Source organism: Ipomoea triloba, chromosome 2, assembly GCF_003576645.1.
Source record: "Ipomoea triloba cultivar NCNSP0323 chromosome 2, ASM357664v1".
Lineage (NCBI taxonomy): Eukaryota > Viridiplantae > Streptophyta > Magnoliopsida > Solanales > Convolvulaceae > Ipomoea > Ipomoea triloba.
Window position 1 is genome coordinate 3,145,845 of NC_044917.1, and position 15,952 is coordinate 3,161,796.

The 15,952-nt window shown below is 33.0% G+C and overlaps 2 protein-coding genes across 2 annotated transcripts; both read right to left on the reverse strand.

Annotated features, from left to right (window-relative positions):
* Positions 1-5,519: 5,519 nt before the first annotated feature.
* On the reverse strand, positions 5,520-13,194 carry LOC116010071 (protein FAR-RED ELONGATED HYPOCOTYL 3-like). Its single transcript, XM_031249334.1, has 6 exons — positions 13,028-13,194; positions 6,569-8,252; positions 6,083-6,487; positions 5,874-5,936; positions 5,719-5,790; positions 5,520-5,627 (listed from the first exon to the last, which is right to left on the reverse strand). The coding sequence occupies exons 1-6, from the start codon at positions 13,192-13,194 to the stop codon at positions 5,520-5,522; spliced, it is 2,499 nt and encodes an 832-aa protein (XP_031105194.1).
* Positions 13,195-13,222: 28 nt separating this feature from the next.
* On the reverse strand, positions 13,223-15,722 carry LOC116010074 (protein FAR-RED ELONGATED HYPOCOTYL 3-like). The gene is made up of 4 exons (XM_031249338.1): positions 13,734-15,722; positions 13,531-13,593; positions 13,376-13,447; positions 13,223-13,279 (listed from the first exon to the last, which is right to left on the reverse strand). Exons 1-4 carry the CDS (start codon positions 15,720-15,722, stop codon positions 13,223-13,225), a joined length of 2,181 nt encoding a protein of 726 aa, XP_031105198.1.
* Between the last annotated feature and the right edge of the window lie 230 nt (positions 15,723-15,952).

Below are 15,952 nucleotides of genomic sequence, written 5' to 3' on the forward strand. Positions count from 1 at the left end.
TCAGGTGTGGTCGTGCCTTCCCGTGCGGCCGTGCGGTTTACACCACTCAATGTTAAGAAATGCACCACTCAATATTAAGAAATGCACCACATAAATAACATCGAGTGGTGCATTTCATATTAAGAAATGCATTTCCACTGTGGTGCATTTCTTAACATTGAGTGGTGTAAACTGCACGGCGGCACGGGAAGGCGCGGTCACATTTGAATAGAAATATATATATATATATATAATTCCGTTTCATGGTAGGTTAATTATGTTTTCTTTTCCATTTTTTCTTTTTTTTTATTATTAATATTATTAGTATTAATCAGTAAATTATGGACCCTTTTTTATTTCCTTTTCTAATTAATCAGTAAATTATGGACCCTTTTTTATTTCCTTTTCTATTTAATCAGTAAATTATGGACCCTTTTTTATTTCCTTTTCTATTGTTTCCTTAAATTATGGACCCTTTTTTATTTCCTTTTCTATTGTTTCCTCAATTTATGGACCCTTTTTTATTTCCTTTTCTATTGTTTCCTCAATAAATTTTCATTTTCTATTGTTTGGACAGAAGTGGTTGGACGGGAAAACACGGAATAGAAATTTTGTTAGGATTTTCCTTTTTATTAGTAACCTTATTATTATTAATCCGTTTCCTGGTAATTTAATTTCGTTATGTTTTCTATTTTTTCTCATAAGTTAATTTTGTTCCTTTTTCATTTTTCATTTTTACAGCTAACATTATTAATATTAATCATTGAATTATGGATCGTTTTTTATATTTCTTTTCTATTGTTTGCTAAATATTTTTTTAAATTGTTTGGGCTGAAGTGTTTGGGCATGTACTTCAATTTTTAGGGGAAAAGGTTGCAAAAGTTCTTGTTTCGCATTTCTAATTCCGGTAATTCCTCAAACTTCAATTCAATCGATGCATATGTTTATATTTTTTGTTTTTTGTTGGTTTGTTTTTGTTTTTGTTTTTCTTTGAATAGTAAAAACAATAACTTGAATGCTAAGTCATTTCTCCACCATTTCATCAAAGTCCAAGTAATTGATTCAATGCTAGGTCATCACGTATATACAAAAATAAATCACATAAAAATGACTTACAAACAAAAAAAGGACCCATCTTTAAACATATGCATACATGTTCCTGCACATGCAAGACGTGCTAATAAACATATGTATACATGTGGGAAACTTAGAAAATAGGAAGAAAACCGATAGAGGATACAGATCAATGGAAATGTTAATGGCGACGACGATCAAGACCGGGAATGACGACAACCACCATTCTTGGAAAAACCTTAGAGAGAGGATTAAATTCTTGAATCTCTTGAGTAGTGCACAGGAGGAAGGCAAACTCAAGTTCGATCCTATCATTTTATAGGCACGGCGTAGGGATCATTTTTTTTATTTGCAGGCAATTAGTAATTCTCATTTCCTTTTTCAATTTTCATTTTCTAGTATTAATGATTAATTTATGTTTTCTTTTTCATTTTCAATCAATTAGGGATCTTTTTTATTTATTTATTTATAGTCAATTAGTGATTTTCGTTTCCTTTTTCATTTTCTATCAATTAGGTGTCAATTAAGGCACAAATATGCATAGGAGTTATATTATTATTATTATTATTATTATTATTATTATTATTATTATTATATATAATATGATTGACATTCGTAATATATTAGCATATATATAATATAATATGATTGACATTTGTAATTTTTGTATCTCAGCCAAAATTCGTAATTCGTGTATTTTTTGATAGCATATATATAATATAGTATGATTGAAAATATTTGTTACGATTTAATGATACCCGTGCGATGCACGGACTAATAATTTGAAATATTTAGATTATTTTCATATATGAAAAGAATATATTAGATTTATTCATTTATATAGTTTCGTTATTTAATAATTATGTTGATTTAATATGAAAAAGTTATGAATATAGATATTTGCAATTAAAATATGAATTGATATTTAAGATGGGTAATTAGTTAAAAGAAAACTTTTTAATTAAAATTTCAATACAAATTATTTAAAATTACAAATTATTAAAAACTTATTGGTAAATTATATTATTAGTTGAAGTACAATTTCTTCTAGAGTTACCGCAAATACAAATTTTGAGACCTTTGGGATGGTTAACTCTAGATGCAACAATATACAATTGAGTATCGACAAAAACTGATTTACTCAATAACAATTTAACATGAGATCATATTTGTTACTTTGCCCTTGAATTTTATTAATAGACATTGCATATGAAAGCGTTAATTGAAATTGTCTTCCTTGTGATTTGAATGGCAATCTTATATATATTTAAATAATAAAATTAGTGATGAAATTATAATCAATTCTAATATTTGAAAATATACATTTATTTGAAATTATAAGATTTATATATCCGTGCATGTTGAAATTGATTAATTAAAAATTATATTAGGAAAAGTCTCAATTACCATAGTAAGATTGATATTATTTTAAGTAAAAAAAAAATACAATAATCAAATGAAAGAATCTCTATGTTTAATTACCATAGTAAGATTAAAGTGTTAAATACATATTTGTTTTTTTTTTGAAAATTTAAATACACGTTTGTAATTATGAATAATATGTGTGTGTTTAATTTCATTTAATCATAGACCTAATATGTGTATATTTAATTTTCCTTAATTATGTCCAAATATGTGTATGTTTAATTTCATTTAATTATAGACAGAATATGTGTATATTTAATTTTCTATAATTATGTCCGAATATGTTTTTGTTTAATTTTCTTTAATTATTCTGTAATATGTGTACCATTAATTTCTTAATTGATTAGATAAAATCTATATAACGGAAAGTATAAAAAACAATTTAATAAAAGTATAATGTGTAAATTAATTTCTTAATTACCATAATTATAATATTTTATTCAAAAGCAACCATTAGCATAATTTTATATGTGTAATAATATGTGAATTGAAATAATTTGCATAATTGTATGGACGTAATAATCTGTGAATTATTTGTAGGATATTACCAAATCAATATATCACTAAATCAATCAAAAACATTTTAAAAATCTAATTTATTCTTAGTTGTTGATTATTATAGTACTTGCATTTATTAAATTTTTATTTAAATTTACCAAATACCTCCTCTTATGCATACCAATTTATATCAACGGATAAAAATAATTAACACAATTAGCTATCATCTATCTATCACTAAATCAATCAACTATTAACTACTTAAGCCTATTTAAAGCATACTTAAGAAATGACAACGGTAAACTCTTGAACAATTCTTGGAAGACCTTGGGATCCTGTGATCCAAAAAATTGTAACCTATCAATGCTGCCAAAGCACAATACCTTTTAATCACTTCACTTTATGAGCTTGAAGCTCATGCCATTGACGCTATAAAGCAAAGCTTAAATTCTCTTCCCATCCACACAATCAGCCCTGCAATTCCCTACTTCAGTGCCATAGACAAAACCCCTTCTCAATCCATGCATGCGAAGGTGCAGAGAGGGGATGGAGGTTTGGTAGGGAATGGAGAAATCGGTGGGCTGTTGAAGAGATTCATGAATGGGAATGGAGAAATCGGTGGGCTGTTGAAGAGATTCATGAATTTGGAGAATGCAATCGGTGGGCTGTTGAAGAGATTCATGAATTTGGAGAATGCAGAGATAAAGGAGATGAGGAGATTCATGAATTTGGAGAATGCAGAGATAAAGGAGATGAGGAGAAGAGCAAAAGTGCTACAACAAATATATCACACATCTATGGAGAATGGTGGTTCTTTCTATGTAAATATTGATGCTTTTACATAAACAAAAAACAACAGAACTTAAGAGAGATGAAAATTAGTGGTGGTGGCTGACTGGGTTTCTCCTTGTATTTATAGCTATAAAGAGAGAGAGGGAGGGCCCTACACAATTTAGCCCCCTAATTAGCCAAATTAATTAAGGGAAGATTAGGTAATTGTGTCACTAAATTTAAGGAAATAAATTTAATAGGAGGAGAATAAATTTTGAGATAGGAATTTTGGAATAATTTTTACAAATTATTATTATTAATATATATATATATATATATATATATATATATATATATATATATATTTATATTTATATAGATAGATATAGATATGGATTTATCTCAATAAAATTATTGTTGACTTAACTAATAAATATTTAAAATTTGTAAATTACAAAAAAAAAAACATTAATCTCATTTGATGAATACATAAAAAATGTACGTGTTCATTGTTTTATTTGGAGGTTAATTTCATTTTCAATCAATTAGGTTTCCTTTTTCATTTTCTGTCAATTAGGTGCAATTAAGGCAGAAATTTGCATGGAAGTTATATTATTATTATTATTATTAATTAATTAATTAATTATCATATTACTAAAATGCCCCTACGTTTGGGCGGGAAAATTTTAGAGGAGGATATTATTTTTATATATAGTATAGATTTATACTTTTTTAATCTTCCTCGTTTACGTAAAGATACATGAACTCTCAAGTTTTACTCTGTTTCCGTAAAGATTTACTACATGAACTCTCAAATTTTACTTTTAAATTTTTATTTCTTAGTGGAGGGCACTAATAAGTAAATCTTACTCTTTAAATTTTATTTTTTGGTTGCGTGCACTAATAAGCTATTTTTTCACGTGGGTCTCAATACTGCTTAAGTTTTTACTTTTTTCCTTTCTAAGAGGGTTTGGTTTCTTGGAATATTTTCAATGTGGGAAAAAATAGAGGAAGAGGGGAGAAAGATGGTAGAAAATATTAGGGGAAGAAATATTTATTTTTTGAAGAGGTGATTCTCTTTGAAGAATAAATTCTCTAGGCGCGTGCAAACGGCGTGCCTACACGCGTCAATTCGGTGGGGAACAATTATTGTCGCGCACCAAAAGTTGCCATGACAACCTTGTCAACAACTTTATGTATAATCCATTTTCCATAAAATATTCACTTACGTTCTTTCTCAAATTTGTGTATAATTCATTTTTCATCAGATCTTCGCTTAACATGCATACTAGCTTTGCAATCTGTCTTTGCACACACTCTTCTACGTGCAATATTTTTGAATCCTAATTGCTTTCCTACTAGAGGGAATATTTATTCTTCAAATAAATGATTATCTCTGAAAATAAACGTTCTCTAGTTAGACGTGTGGCACGTGCAAGCCACGTGCTTGCATGCATCAGTTAGGTAGGGAAAATATTATGAATAATGTATCTTATCTGTAAATTGTATTAAGTATACCAAACAACAAAATTCATGTTTTATCCAACCAAACTCACCCTAATGACAGATAATTAATGTCTACAAATAGTCAATTCTTGTACTCAAAATTCGATTCTTCTTTCAACCTCTCACGATCTTTTGTCTCTTTGCCATTTAATTTGTTTGTTTCTTCTTCCTTCATTCAATTCTCCCGTTTCCCTTTGGCCTTTTCGCTCTTAGTTGGAGTAATCTCTCTGACCGCAGGATTAATTGAAAGCATCTCTTCATTCTCCTCAGGCTTGCCTTGGATCCTCATTATCATTCAATTGTGATGAAGACCTCACCTTTGATTCTTCATGCATTGTTTGTTGGTTCCCATAGTTTGGTGCCATCAAGTTCAACTGTACCAGGAAAAAGAATGATGGGCAATTTAGAAGAGCACAAGTTTTTAAGCATAATGACCATATTATATTTATATATAGCACAACATACCATTCCTTGTACACCTTGTGGCAGTTGTGGGCAATAACCATCCAGTGTCATTGGTGTAGAGGTTAACATATCCTACAGCAACAAAATATTGCTTTAATTTGCAAAATTAATAATTAAGTTCCAATGATAGTAGAATTGAAGCAAAGAAAACAAACCGTTTGTGCAAAATTATCTGGTGCTCCTTCTGCAATCATAGCATACTGCTCCTCCAAAGTTACCTGTGAAATAAATGAGACATTATAATAGAAGGTATACTGAATTCAGCCCCTACTTGATTCGAGACGTGACTACTTTTCTTCTTATTATTTAACTATACAATAAATTATGTAACTAACACATCGTGCACATTTTAAAACATACATACCTTTCTTTTTTTGGTTGGATTACTTTTGTTCTTATTTGTCTTCCTGGTTTGGTTATCTCCTTCTACCAACAGACCAGGAGTGGATGAAGTCAAAGCACCAACACAATTCCCATAAGCTTCATCAAGTGCATGCAAAGCAGATGTATAGTTCTCTTGAGATAATGATCCTTCTTCACTCAATATCATTGCTCTTTGGCATAGATCATTGTATCTTTGGACTCTAGACTTGTTTTCTCCAGATTCAGCTAGCAGAGGGTATCTGTTCTTGGCATCTTTTGTCCATCTTTTCATGACATATTGCTGTGGGATGGTAGAAATGCCACGGATTTGGAGAACAACCATTGCATGTCTACAAAGATAGCCTTTCAACTCAAACAAATGGCAAGTACAACACACTTCTTCTGGCTTATCTTCATTCAATTTATTAACGAGGTAAACCCCACTCCTCACTATGTGAGTATGTGGGTAAAGCCCTCGCCCTGTGACCCTAGCCGGCAAATTATCTTCATTCAATGTAACCATGAAATCTTGATCCTTTTCACAATCTTGGATTTTATAACTTATACTGCCCTTCTCATCTTGCTTCTGTGATACACAAATACAAGCAGCAATACCCACAACTTCGATTTGGAATTTCTTAAACACAGAATGTGTGTACACCCCTGCCATATGCTTCTCAAAGGGCGACAGCGTCTTCAAAACAGGCTGTTCGTTCCATGTATCAGAATCTGCCTTGGCTTCCTCTTCATACCTATCTTGTAGAACAGTTTCATACTGTTTGATAAACTCTTGCAGTGTGGTGTTCTTTTGCACATATTTGTCGAAGAACGAGTTCACACTTTCTGTTTCTGATTGAACAGCGCTAGACATTCCACCTAAAAGTGCAGCATTCTTCCTCATAAGTCCAGGTACCCATTTTGTTCGTTCTTCATACAATGACAGAAACAATTCATTTTCTTTGAGTTCAAACATATCAACAAGACTTTGCCACCGCTCTTCAAACTCCTCGTCGGTCCATGGCCTGTAAATGCATTCTTCAAACTTCACCATAAATTCCTCCTCATTCTGCTTCACAGCATTTTTCACACTTTCTGAGACCTTTCCAAGGCAGAAAAAATGGAGGGATGATGGGAAAATTTCTGAAATAACTGATGTCATAGCCTGTTCATGGTCAGTGACTATGGCCTTGGGAGCTTGACCACCCATTGCTCTCAACCATGTCCTCATCACCCAAGAAAGTGTTGCAGAGGTTTCATCAGATAGCAATGCAGCTCCGAGTAACACAAACTGATAGTGATGATTCACCCCGATAAATAGAGCTATAGGAATTTTGTACTTGTTTCTGACATAGGTAGCATCGAATGACACAACATCACTAAAATGTGCATAATCATGTCTGCTTTTGGCGTCGACCCATAAAAAGTTTTTCAATCGATGATCTTCACTTACCTCGACAGCATAAAAGAAGTTGGAATTCATACTTTGCATCTGAGTAAAGAATTCCGGTAAAATGTTTACCTCCCCTGCATCCATAGCCAAATTCTGGCCTCCCTCATCACTTTTTATGGCAACAACATTTTTGTATTCAGTTAAGTGTCTTGTCATTGCAGCATACACCCTCCTTGTCTGTTCACTCACAGCTTGGGGAGGTGAAAGCTCATGGTTATGCTCTTTCTCAAATCTGTGAATAATCCATCTCCCATCGGATCTTCGCTTAACATGCATACAAGCTTTGCAATCCGTCTTTTTACTTCTACCTTCAGCATTTTCTGGATCCTGACTACTACCGGGTGCCTTTGCAGATTTACCATTTCCCCGCTTCGTTCCATACCTCGAACATGCAAATTTAGCATCGTTGAACTCCCCCAAGGCCTTTGATCGACGGCTATTTTGTATTGCCGTTTCAAACCCCATCGTCCTCGCATATTCTTTATAGAAGGCTAATGCTTCCCCATTGGATTCAAACTCCATATCAGCTGGGGGCTCAAGGGTTACATCTTGAAACTCCCCCACATCAGATTGCTCGGGAGAATACAAGTCACCCTCATCTCCTCCCACTTCATCACCACTGCCAAGCCTCTCTTCATTGTTAACAGCATCATTTGTTTCAGCTTTCTCCTCTTTATCCATGATATAACTCCCCAGTTCTGTCTGCTCTGTGAACTCTGAACTGAAATTTAAAATAAATAAATAAAAACATGTCAGATCACTTGCAGGTTCTTCTAACAAACACATTTAGCATCATCCAATTCTGGATTAAACATTTGAGCATAGCACTTAACTAACATTCCACTTCATGCATTTACAAATAAATAATTAGATTACATATCACCGAAATAATTCTCACAAGTTATATACTAGAATTACAATTTAAACGGAGACACGCGAGTGGGTAGGGGAGCCTTGGTCACCCCACCCCACCCCACCCCAAAAAATTTAATAAATACTTATATATATATGTATTAAGAATAAAAATTTTCTATTGGTCCCTCTCAAAACTTTTTTAAAAGATAAAAACATTTATTTACACTTGTATGATGTTTATTTTATAATTCAAAAGATAATATTTGAAATTGAAAAAACTAATGTTAATATTGGTTCTTTAATTTGTGATTTTAAATTCCGTCCTCATTCTTAAATTTTGGAATATTAAGTTAATTAGTAAAATGAATATCATTTAATTATGTATAAAAATAATGTTATCAACAAAATAATTGAAAACTTTTATTTGACAAAAAGAGCGACAAGCAATATTATTATTGTATATTATGTGAAAAATTATAGAGTATTTATTGACATCGATACCGATCGCTACATAGAGTATCATTAAAAATTATTATCGATAATACATAGTATAATTATGTATGGTATATATAATGATATTGTGTATAATCGGTACAATTGGCATAAAAAATTTGATAAATATGATTATTTTTAATATTATTATATTTGAATATATTTTCGATAATATTGATATTATCTAATTTGTTTAATTAGATAATATCAAAGGAGTTTGAACATACCCAAATTCTTCTATTGTACAACTATAAATAAGAGCTCTCATTTCTATGTAATCATCATGAAAAATTCATGTAAACATCATGAAAATATTATTCAGAGATCACAATAAAATAATCCCAAAAGTAAATGCCCCTCCATGAAGATCATGCCAATTATGTTGATCCAACCTCTATTGAAGATCAAGAAATTTGAACCCGGAGGTCATTCAATGAAGAACAAACATATAAGCTCTTCTTTGAAGATCAAACAACTTGAATTCCGGAGACCCTTCAATGGAGTGTTCAAGACATCCAATTGAAGAATCAGAGGACCATTTAAAGATCTTGTACCCATACCGCATTGATACTACTTGTAACCAAAATTTTGAATTTCAATATATATTTCAATTTTCTTTGTTCACAAGTATTGACGTTGATTGACATTGTAAATTTTTGTTATAATTTTAGCCTCACTGACATGAATTTTCTAGATCCGCCTTTGATTACGAACTTCCTTTACTTGTGTAACACAGACCAGGAATGACGCATAAAAAAGCACGATATAATGATGATCACATATATACAAAAATGGAGAGAGAAATTTTGACAGGAATGAAAAAACTAGAAAAGGAATATAGGGGAAGGACAGAGGAATGAGAAACCTGTGTGACATCAAAGTTGTATTTTTCTTTGTGACGGGCGGGGGATGCGGTGCTATCGGCGGTCGATGGCGGATGCGGTGCTGTCAGCGGTTGGCGACAGATGCGGCGTAGTCGGTAGAGCTCTTGGCGGCGGCTAGGTGTGTAGATTGTCTCTTGGCGGCAGCTAGCTAGGTGTGTAGATTGTCTCTTGGCGGCAGCTAGGTGTGTATGTAGACACAGAAAATTTGAGCTCGAAAATTGGACCGATTAAATTATTATTGAGCCTAATTTTGAGATTGATTATTGGACCAATTTAATTAATTGGGTCATGATGATTAAATTAATTTAATTAGCCCAATTAAATTTGATGTTGGGTTATTGAATTAATTGATTAATGGTCCAAGCCCAATTCATTATTTGAATTTAATAATAATTATAATTATAATTTAAATATAATTTTATTATATTTGAATTTAATAATTATAATTAATTTGAATTTGAAATAGATGATAGAGTTTTGAACCTGGACTTGATCGTGGCAATGTTCATTCCCTTAATTAATTAATTAATTAATTATTTAAGGAGTTTGTTGAGGAAAGTTGGTTGCACACTCCACTATAAATAGAGCCCCCCATTTCCAATTAGAAACACACCTTGAAGATTGCATCTTTGAAGCAGTTAGAAGTTAGAGACTTGAATCGTTTAAAGATCTTGAAGCTTGACGGTTTATGTTGAAGTTCACGCCACTTGAATCCCGGAAGGCCACGCCGTTTGAATCCGAAAAGCTACGCCATTTGAATCCCGGAATCCCGGAAGCTACGTCAATTGAATCCCGGAGGCTATGCTATTTGAATCCCGGAGGCTACGTCACTTGAAACTCGGAGGCACTTCAGTAGAACACGTCAGTGAAGAATCAGAGGATTATACAGAGAATTTGTATCCGCACCTTCAATTACACACACACTGTAACCCGATATTGTGAATATATACAATTTCGAAATTTTTTGTGTTTACAGTGTAGATTGTAAAACAATGTTTAGGGTTGTCGCCCTAGGTGTGTAGATTGGAAAACAATGTTTAGGGCTGAATGGCGACAGATGCGGCGCAGTCGGCAGAGCTCTCGGCGGCGGCTAGGTGTGTAGATTGTAAAACAATGTTTAAGGCGGCGGCTAGGTGTGTAGATTGTAAAACAATGTTTAGGGCTAAATGAGAAGGTTCACAACTAAGGCTGCAATATTCTATTTCACATTTAGCGACGAGATTTAAATTCGTCGCTAGATATAGCGACGAGATTTAAATTCGTCGCTAGATATAGCGACGGATTTAAATTCCGTTGCTAGATTCTATTAAAATTCATAGCGACATAATATGAATTCCAACCAAAAGGTTTAATGTCATAAGCGCGTGGCACGTGCAAGTGACGTGCCTGCACGCATCAGTTGGGTTGGGAGCAATTGTCTCCCACTAGTAATGTATCATTTCTAATATTATCTCTTGCTTTTCAGTTTTTAATCACCATTTTTTCTATAAAATTTTTTCATTTTTATAAAAAATCAAAAAACACAAAATGTGTTTTTAGCATTGTTTTCCAATCTAGATGGCTTTCCATTTTTTCCAATTTTACAAACAATTTGAAAAACAATTTCTTTTTGTTTTTCAATTTTTGTTCAAAATATAAAACCACATGTAACGTCATTTATAATTAATATTATTATTACATACAAACTTCACTTATCTATCTACTCATATCATAGAGTATTTTCTCTATATTTTATCATTTAAAAATAATATGGAAAATATATGTTAATAATAATATTCTTCCGCATTTTCTATTATTTTTATGATGAAAAAGAAAAGAAAAATGAGAAAACTGTGAAAAATAAACTGAATAGACCCGACATCTCTAACGTGGGAGAAAATGGAGAAAGAGAAGAGTAAGGGTTGGAAGACATCTCTAACGTGGGAGAAAATGGAGAAAGAGAAGAGTAAGGGTTGGAAGGTGAAAATATTTAGGGTGTCGTTATTTAGGAAAATGTTCTCTATTTTTTGTTTTCTAATTTTCATCTATGTTTTATGTTAGAACACTTGTTACAAACACTTTTTTTTTGTTAAAAAAAAATTTGTTTTCTAACGCTCTTCTTTAAATTTTTTTTTTTAATTTGTTAGACTAATTTTATACAATTAACACAAGTGTAATTTTGAATGCTTTTTAAATCTTATATTTAAAACATTTTTAAATATGTTTGATTTAAATGAAATAAATATAATTTTTACTTTTAAATTTAATATATGTAATTTTTTACATGTGATATCTAAACCAAATTTATATTCGTATATAACATAATTAAAAATATTTTTTTTTTAAAAAAACATAACTAAAAGTATTCCGTATCACATGGTTCTGTATGAGTCCACTATTTTGGATATGGTTCTTTGACATGCTTCTTATAGGAAGAGAAATCATGATTTATGAATAGGAAAAATGGAAAAAGGAGACAACATAAGATAAAAATAAAAAGAATGGAACAAACGCCATCCTCCTAATTGCCATTACATCCACGAGATGAGACACTGGAGTGAATAAATTGAGACCAGAGGAAATGGATCTGGAATGCATTATTGTTTAATGAAGATGATAAATGTATTTTTTAAAAATAAAAATTTCATGGTATAATTTATAAATCGACAATTTATTAATAATTACAATATGTTAGTATCATATAAGTGACTTAATTGACCTAAATATCTAGTCAAAAGATGCCACACGTCAACCCCGCCATCAACATGGGATACTCTTTGCATCTCTGGTGTATACAGAGCTATTCACATTTCACATGCACATTAGGATCCTAAAATCTACTCTGTATTATATTATTCTTATATTTATTTATACTTAAGTCGATTGAACTTTATAGCTTCTTAAAATCCATATTATATTTGTACAAAACTATAATTATGCCAAGCAGGGCATCTTGTGCTCAATTGGTACATCTGTGGCTCTCCTTGATGGAATGTCACTAACAGAAAAAATATATTAAACAGATATTACACTGTAACAGAGTTGATAGTAACAAAAAATGCTCATAAATATGAATCGCACATTTTTACCATAATTCACTCTACCAAACATAAGTTATAGGTAATAAATAACAAAATTCACAAACTTTTAAATTTGACTTTTACAAAAACAGCTTAGAATTTTCTATTCACTGGAAAAAATAAAAAATCTCTATAATGTATATTATTTGTAAATGGTATTAAGTATACCAAACAACAAAAGCCCTCCTGCCCCCATTGCAGTGTACCTCAAGCTCCAAGAGCCCCCAAAGGCCCAAAGTCTCCAACAAGACCACAGGCACGACAAACAGCTAATGTCTACAAAGAGTCCATTTCTTTTACTAAAAATCTTTCTAACCACAAGATTAATTGGAAGCCTCTCCTCATTCTCCTCAAGCTTGCCTTGGATCCTCATTATCATTCAATTGTGATGAAGAGCTCACCTATGGTTCTTCCTGCATTGTCTGTTGGCTCCCGTAGTTTGGTGCCATCATGTTCAACTGTACCAGGAAGAGGAATGATGGCCAATTTAGAAGAGCACAAGTTTTTAAGCATAATAGTGACCATATTATATATAGCACAAGTGCACAACATACCATTCCTTGTACACCTTGTGGCAATTGTGGGCAATAATCATCCAATGTCATTGGTGTAGAGGTTAACATATCCTACAACAACAAAATATTGTTTTAATTTGCAAAATTAATAATTAAGTTCCAATGATAGTAGAATTGAAGCAAAGAAAACAAACCATTTGTGCAAAATTATCTGGTGCTCCTCCTGCAATCATAACATCCTGCTCCTCCGAGGTTACCTATGAAATAGATGAGGCATTATAATAGAAGGTATACTATTGAACGTTGGCCGAATTCATCACCTGCTCAATTCGAGACGTGGCTACTTTTCTTTTTATTATTTAACTAACACATCATGCACATTTTAAAACATACATACCTTTCTTTTTTTGGTTGGATTACTTTTCTTCTTATTTGTCTTGCTGGTTTGGTTATCTCCTTCTACCAAAAGATCAGGAGTGGATGAAGTCAAAGCACCAACACAATTCCCATAAGCTTCATCAAGTGCATGTAAAGCAGATGTATAGGTTTCTTGAGATAATGATCCTTCTTCACTCAATAACATTGCTCTTTGGCATAGATCATTGTATCTTTGGACTCTAGACTTGTTTTCTCCAGATTCAGCTAGCAGAGGGTATCTGTTCTTGGCATTTTTTGTCCATCTTTTCATGACATATTGCTGTGGGATGGTAGAAATGCCACGGATTTGGAGAACAACCATTACATGTCTACAAACATAGCCTTTCAACTCAAACAAATGGCAAGTACAAGACACTTCTTCTGGCTTATCTTCATTCACTATAACCATGAAATCTTGATCCTTTTCGCAATCTTTAATTCTGTAAGTTATACTGCCCTTCTCATCTTGCTTCTGTGATACAAGAACACAAGCAACAACACCCACAGCTTCGATTTGGAATTTCGTAAACACAGAATGTGTGTACACCCCTGCCATATGCTTCTCAAAGGGCGACGAAGTCTTCAAAACAGGCTGTTCGTTCGATGTATAAGAATCTGCCTTGGCTTCCTCTTCATACCTGTCTTGTAGAACAGCTTCATACTGTTTCACAAACTCTTGCAGTGTGGTGTTCTTATGAACATATTTGTCGAAGAACGAGTTCACACTTTCTGTTTCTGATCGAACAGCGTTAGACATTCCACCTAAAAATGCAGAATTCCCCCTCATAAGTGTAGGTACCCATTTTGTGCGCTCTTCATACAATGACAAAACCAATTCATTTTCTTTAAGTTCAAACATATCAACAAGATTTTGCCACCGCTCTTCAAACTCCTCGTCGGTCCATGGCCTGTAAATGCATTCTTCAAACTTCACCATAAATTCCTCCTCATTCTGCTTCACAGCATTTTTCACACTTTCTGAGACCTTTCCAAGGCAGAAAAAATGAAGGGATGATGGGAAAATTTCTGAGATAACTGATGTCATAGCCTGTTCATGGTCAGTGACTATGGCTTTGGGAGCTAGACCACCCATTGCTCTTAGCCATGTCCTCATCACCCAAGAAAGTGTTGCAGAGGTTTCATCAGATAGCAAGGCAGCTCCGAGTAACACAAACTGATAGTGATGATTCACCCCAATAAATAGAGCTATAGGGATTTTATACTTGTTTCTGACATAGGTAGCGTCGAAGGACACAACATCGCTAAAATGTGCATAATCGTGTCTGCTTTTGGCGTCGACCCATAGAAAGTTTTTCAATCGATGATCTTCACTTACTTCGACAGCATAAAAGAAGTTGGAATTCATACATTGCATCTGAGTGAAGAATTCCAGTAAAATATTTGCCTCCCCTGCATCCATAGCCAAATTCTGGCCTCCCTCACTTTGTATGGCAACAACATTTTTGTATTCGGCTAATTGTCTTGTCATTGCAGCATACACCCTCCTTGTCTGTTCACTCACAGCTTGGGGAGGCGAAAGCTCATGATTATGCTCTTTCTCAAATCTGTGTATAATCCATCTCCCATCAGATCTTCGCTTAACATGCATATAAGCATTGCAATCCGTCTTTTTACTTCTACCTTCAGCATTTTCTGGATCCTGACTACTACCGGGGGCCTTTGCAGATTTACCATTTCCCCGCTTTGTTCCAGACCTAGAACATGCAAATTTAGCATCAATGAACTCCCCCAAGGCCTTTGATCGACGGCTGTTTTGTATTGCTGTTTCAAACCCCATCGTCCTCGCATATTCTTTATAGAAGGTTAATGCTTCCTCATTGGACTCAAACTCCATATCAGCTGGGGGCTCAAGGTTTACATCTTGAAATTCCCCCACTTCATCACCACTACCAAGCCTCTCTTCATTGTTAACAGCATCATTTGTTTCAGCTTTCTCCTCTTTATCCATGATATAACTCCTAAGTTTTGTCTTCTCTGTGAACTTGAACTGAAATTTAAAATAAATAAATAAAAACATGTCAGATCACTTGCAGGTTCTTTTAACAAACACATTTAGCATCATCCAATTCTGGATTAAACATTTAAGCATAGCACTTAATCAACATTCAGACTTCATGCATTTACAAATAAATAATTAGATTACATATCACCGAAATAATTCTCACAAGTTATATACTA

What these genes read in the sequence shown, in the direction of transcription:
- LOC116010071 (XM_031249334.1), bottom strand. Translation starts at nt 13,194, where the DNA reads ATGAGGATCCAAGGCAAGCTTGAGGAGAATGAGGAGAGGCTTCCAATT. An exon ending in CAGATAATTTTGCACAAACG is followed by an intron (nt 5,791 to 5,873) that starts GTTTGTTTTCTT and finishes TTGTTGCTGTAG; the next exon opens with GATATGTTAACCTCTACACC. An exon ending in CACAAGGTGTACAAGGAATG is followed by an intron (nt 5,628 to 5,718) that starts GTATGTTGTGCT and finishes TTCCTGGTACAG; the next exon opens with TTGAACTTGATGGCACCAAA.
- LOC116010074 (XM_031249338.1), bottom strand. Translation starts at nt 15,722, where the DNA reads ATGGATAAAGAGGAGAAAGCTGAAACAAATGATGCTGTTAACAATGAA. An exon ending in ATCCAACCAAAAAAAGAAAG is followed by an intron (nt 13,594 to 13,733) that starts GTATGTATGTTT and finishes TCTATTTCATAG; the next exon opens with GTAACCTCGGAGGAGCAGGA. An exon ending in CAGATAATTTTGCACAAATG is followed by an intron (nt 13,448 to 13,530) that starts GTTTGTTTTCTT and finishes TTGTTGTTGTAG; the next exon opens with GATATGTTAACCTCTACACC.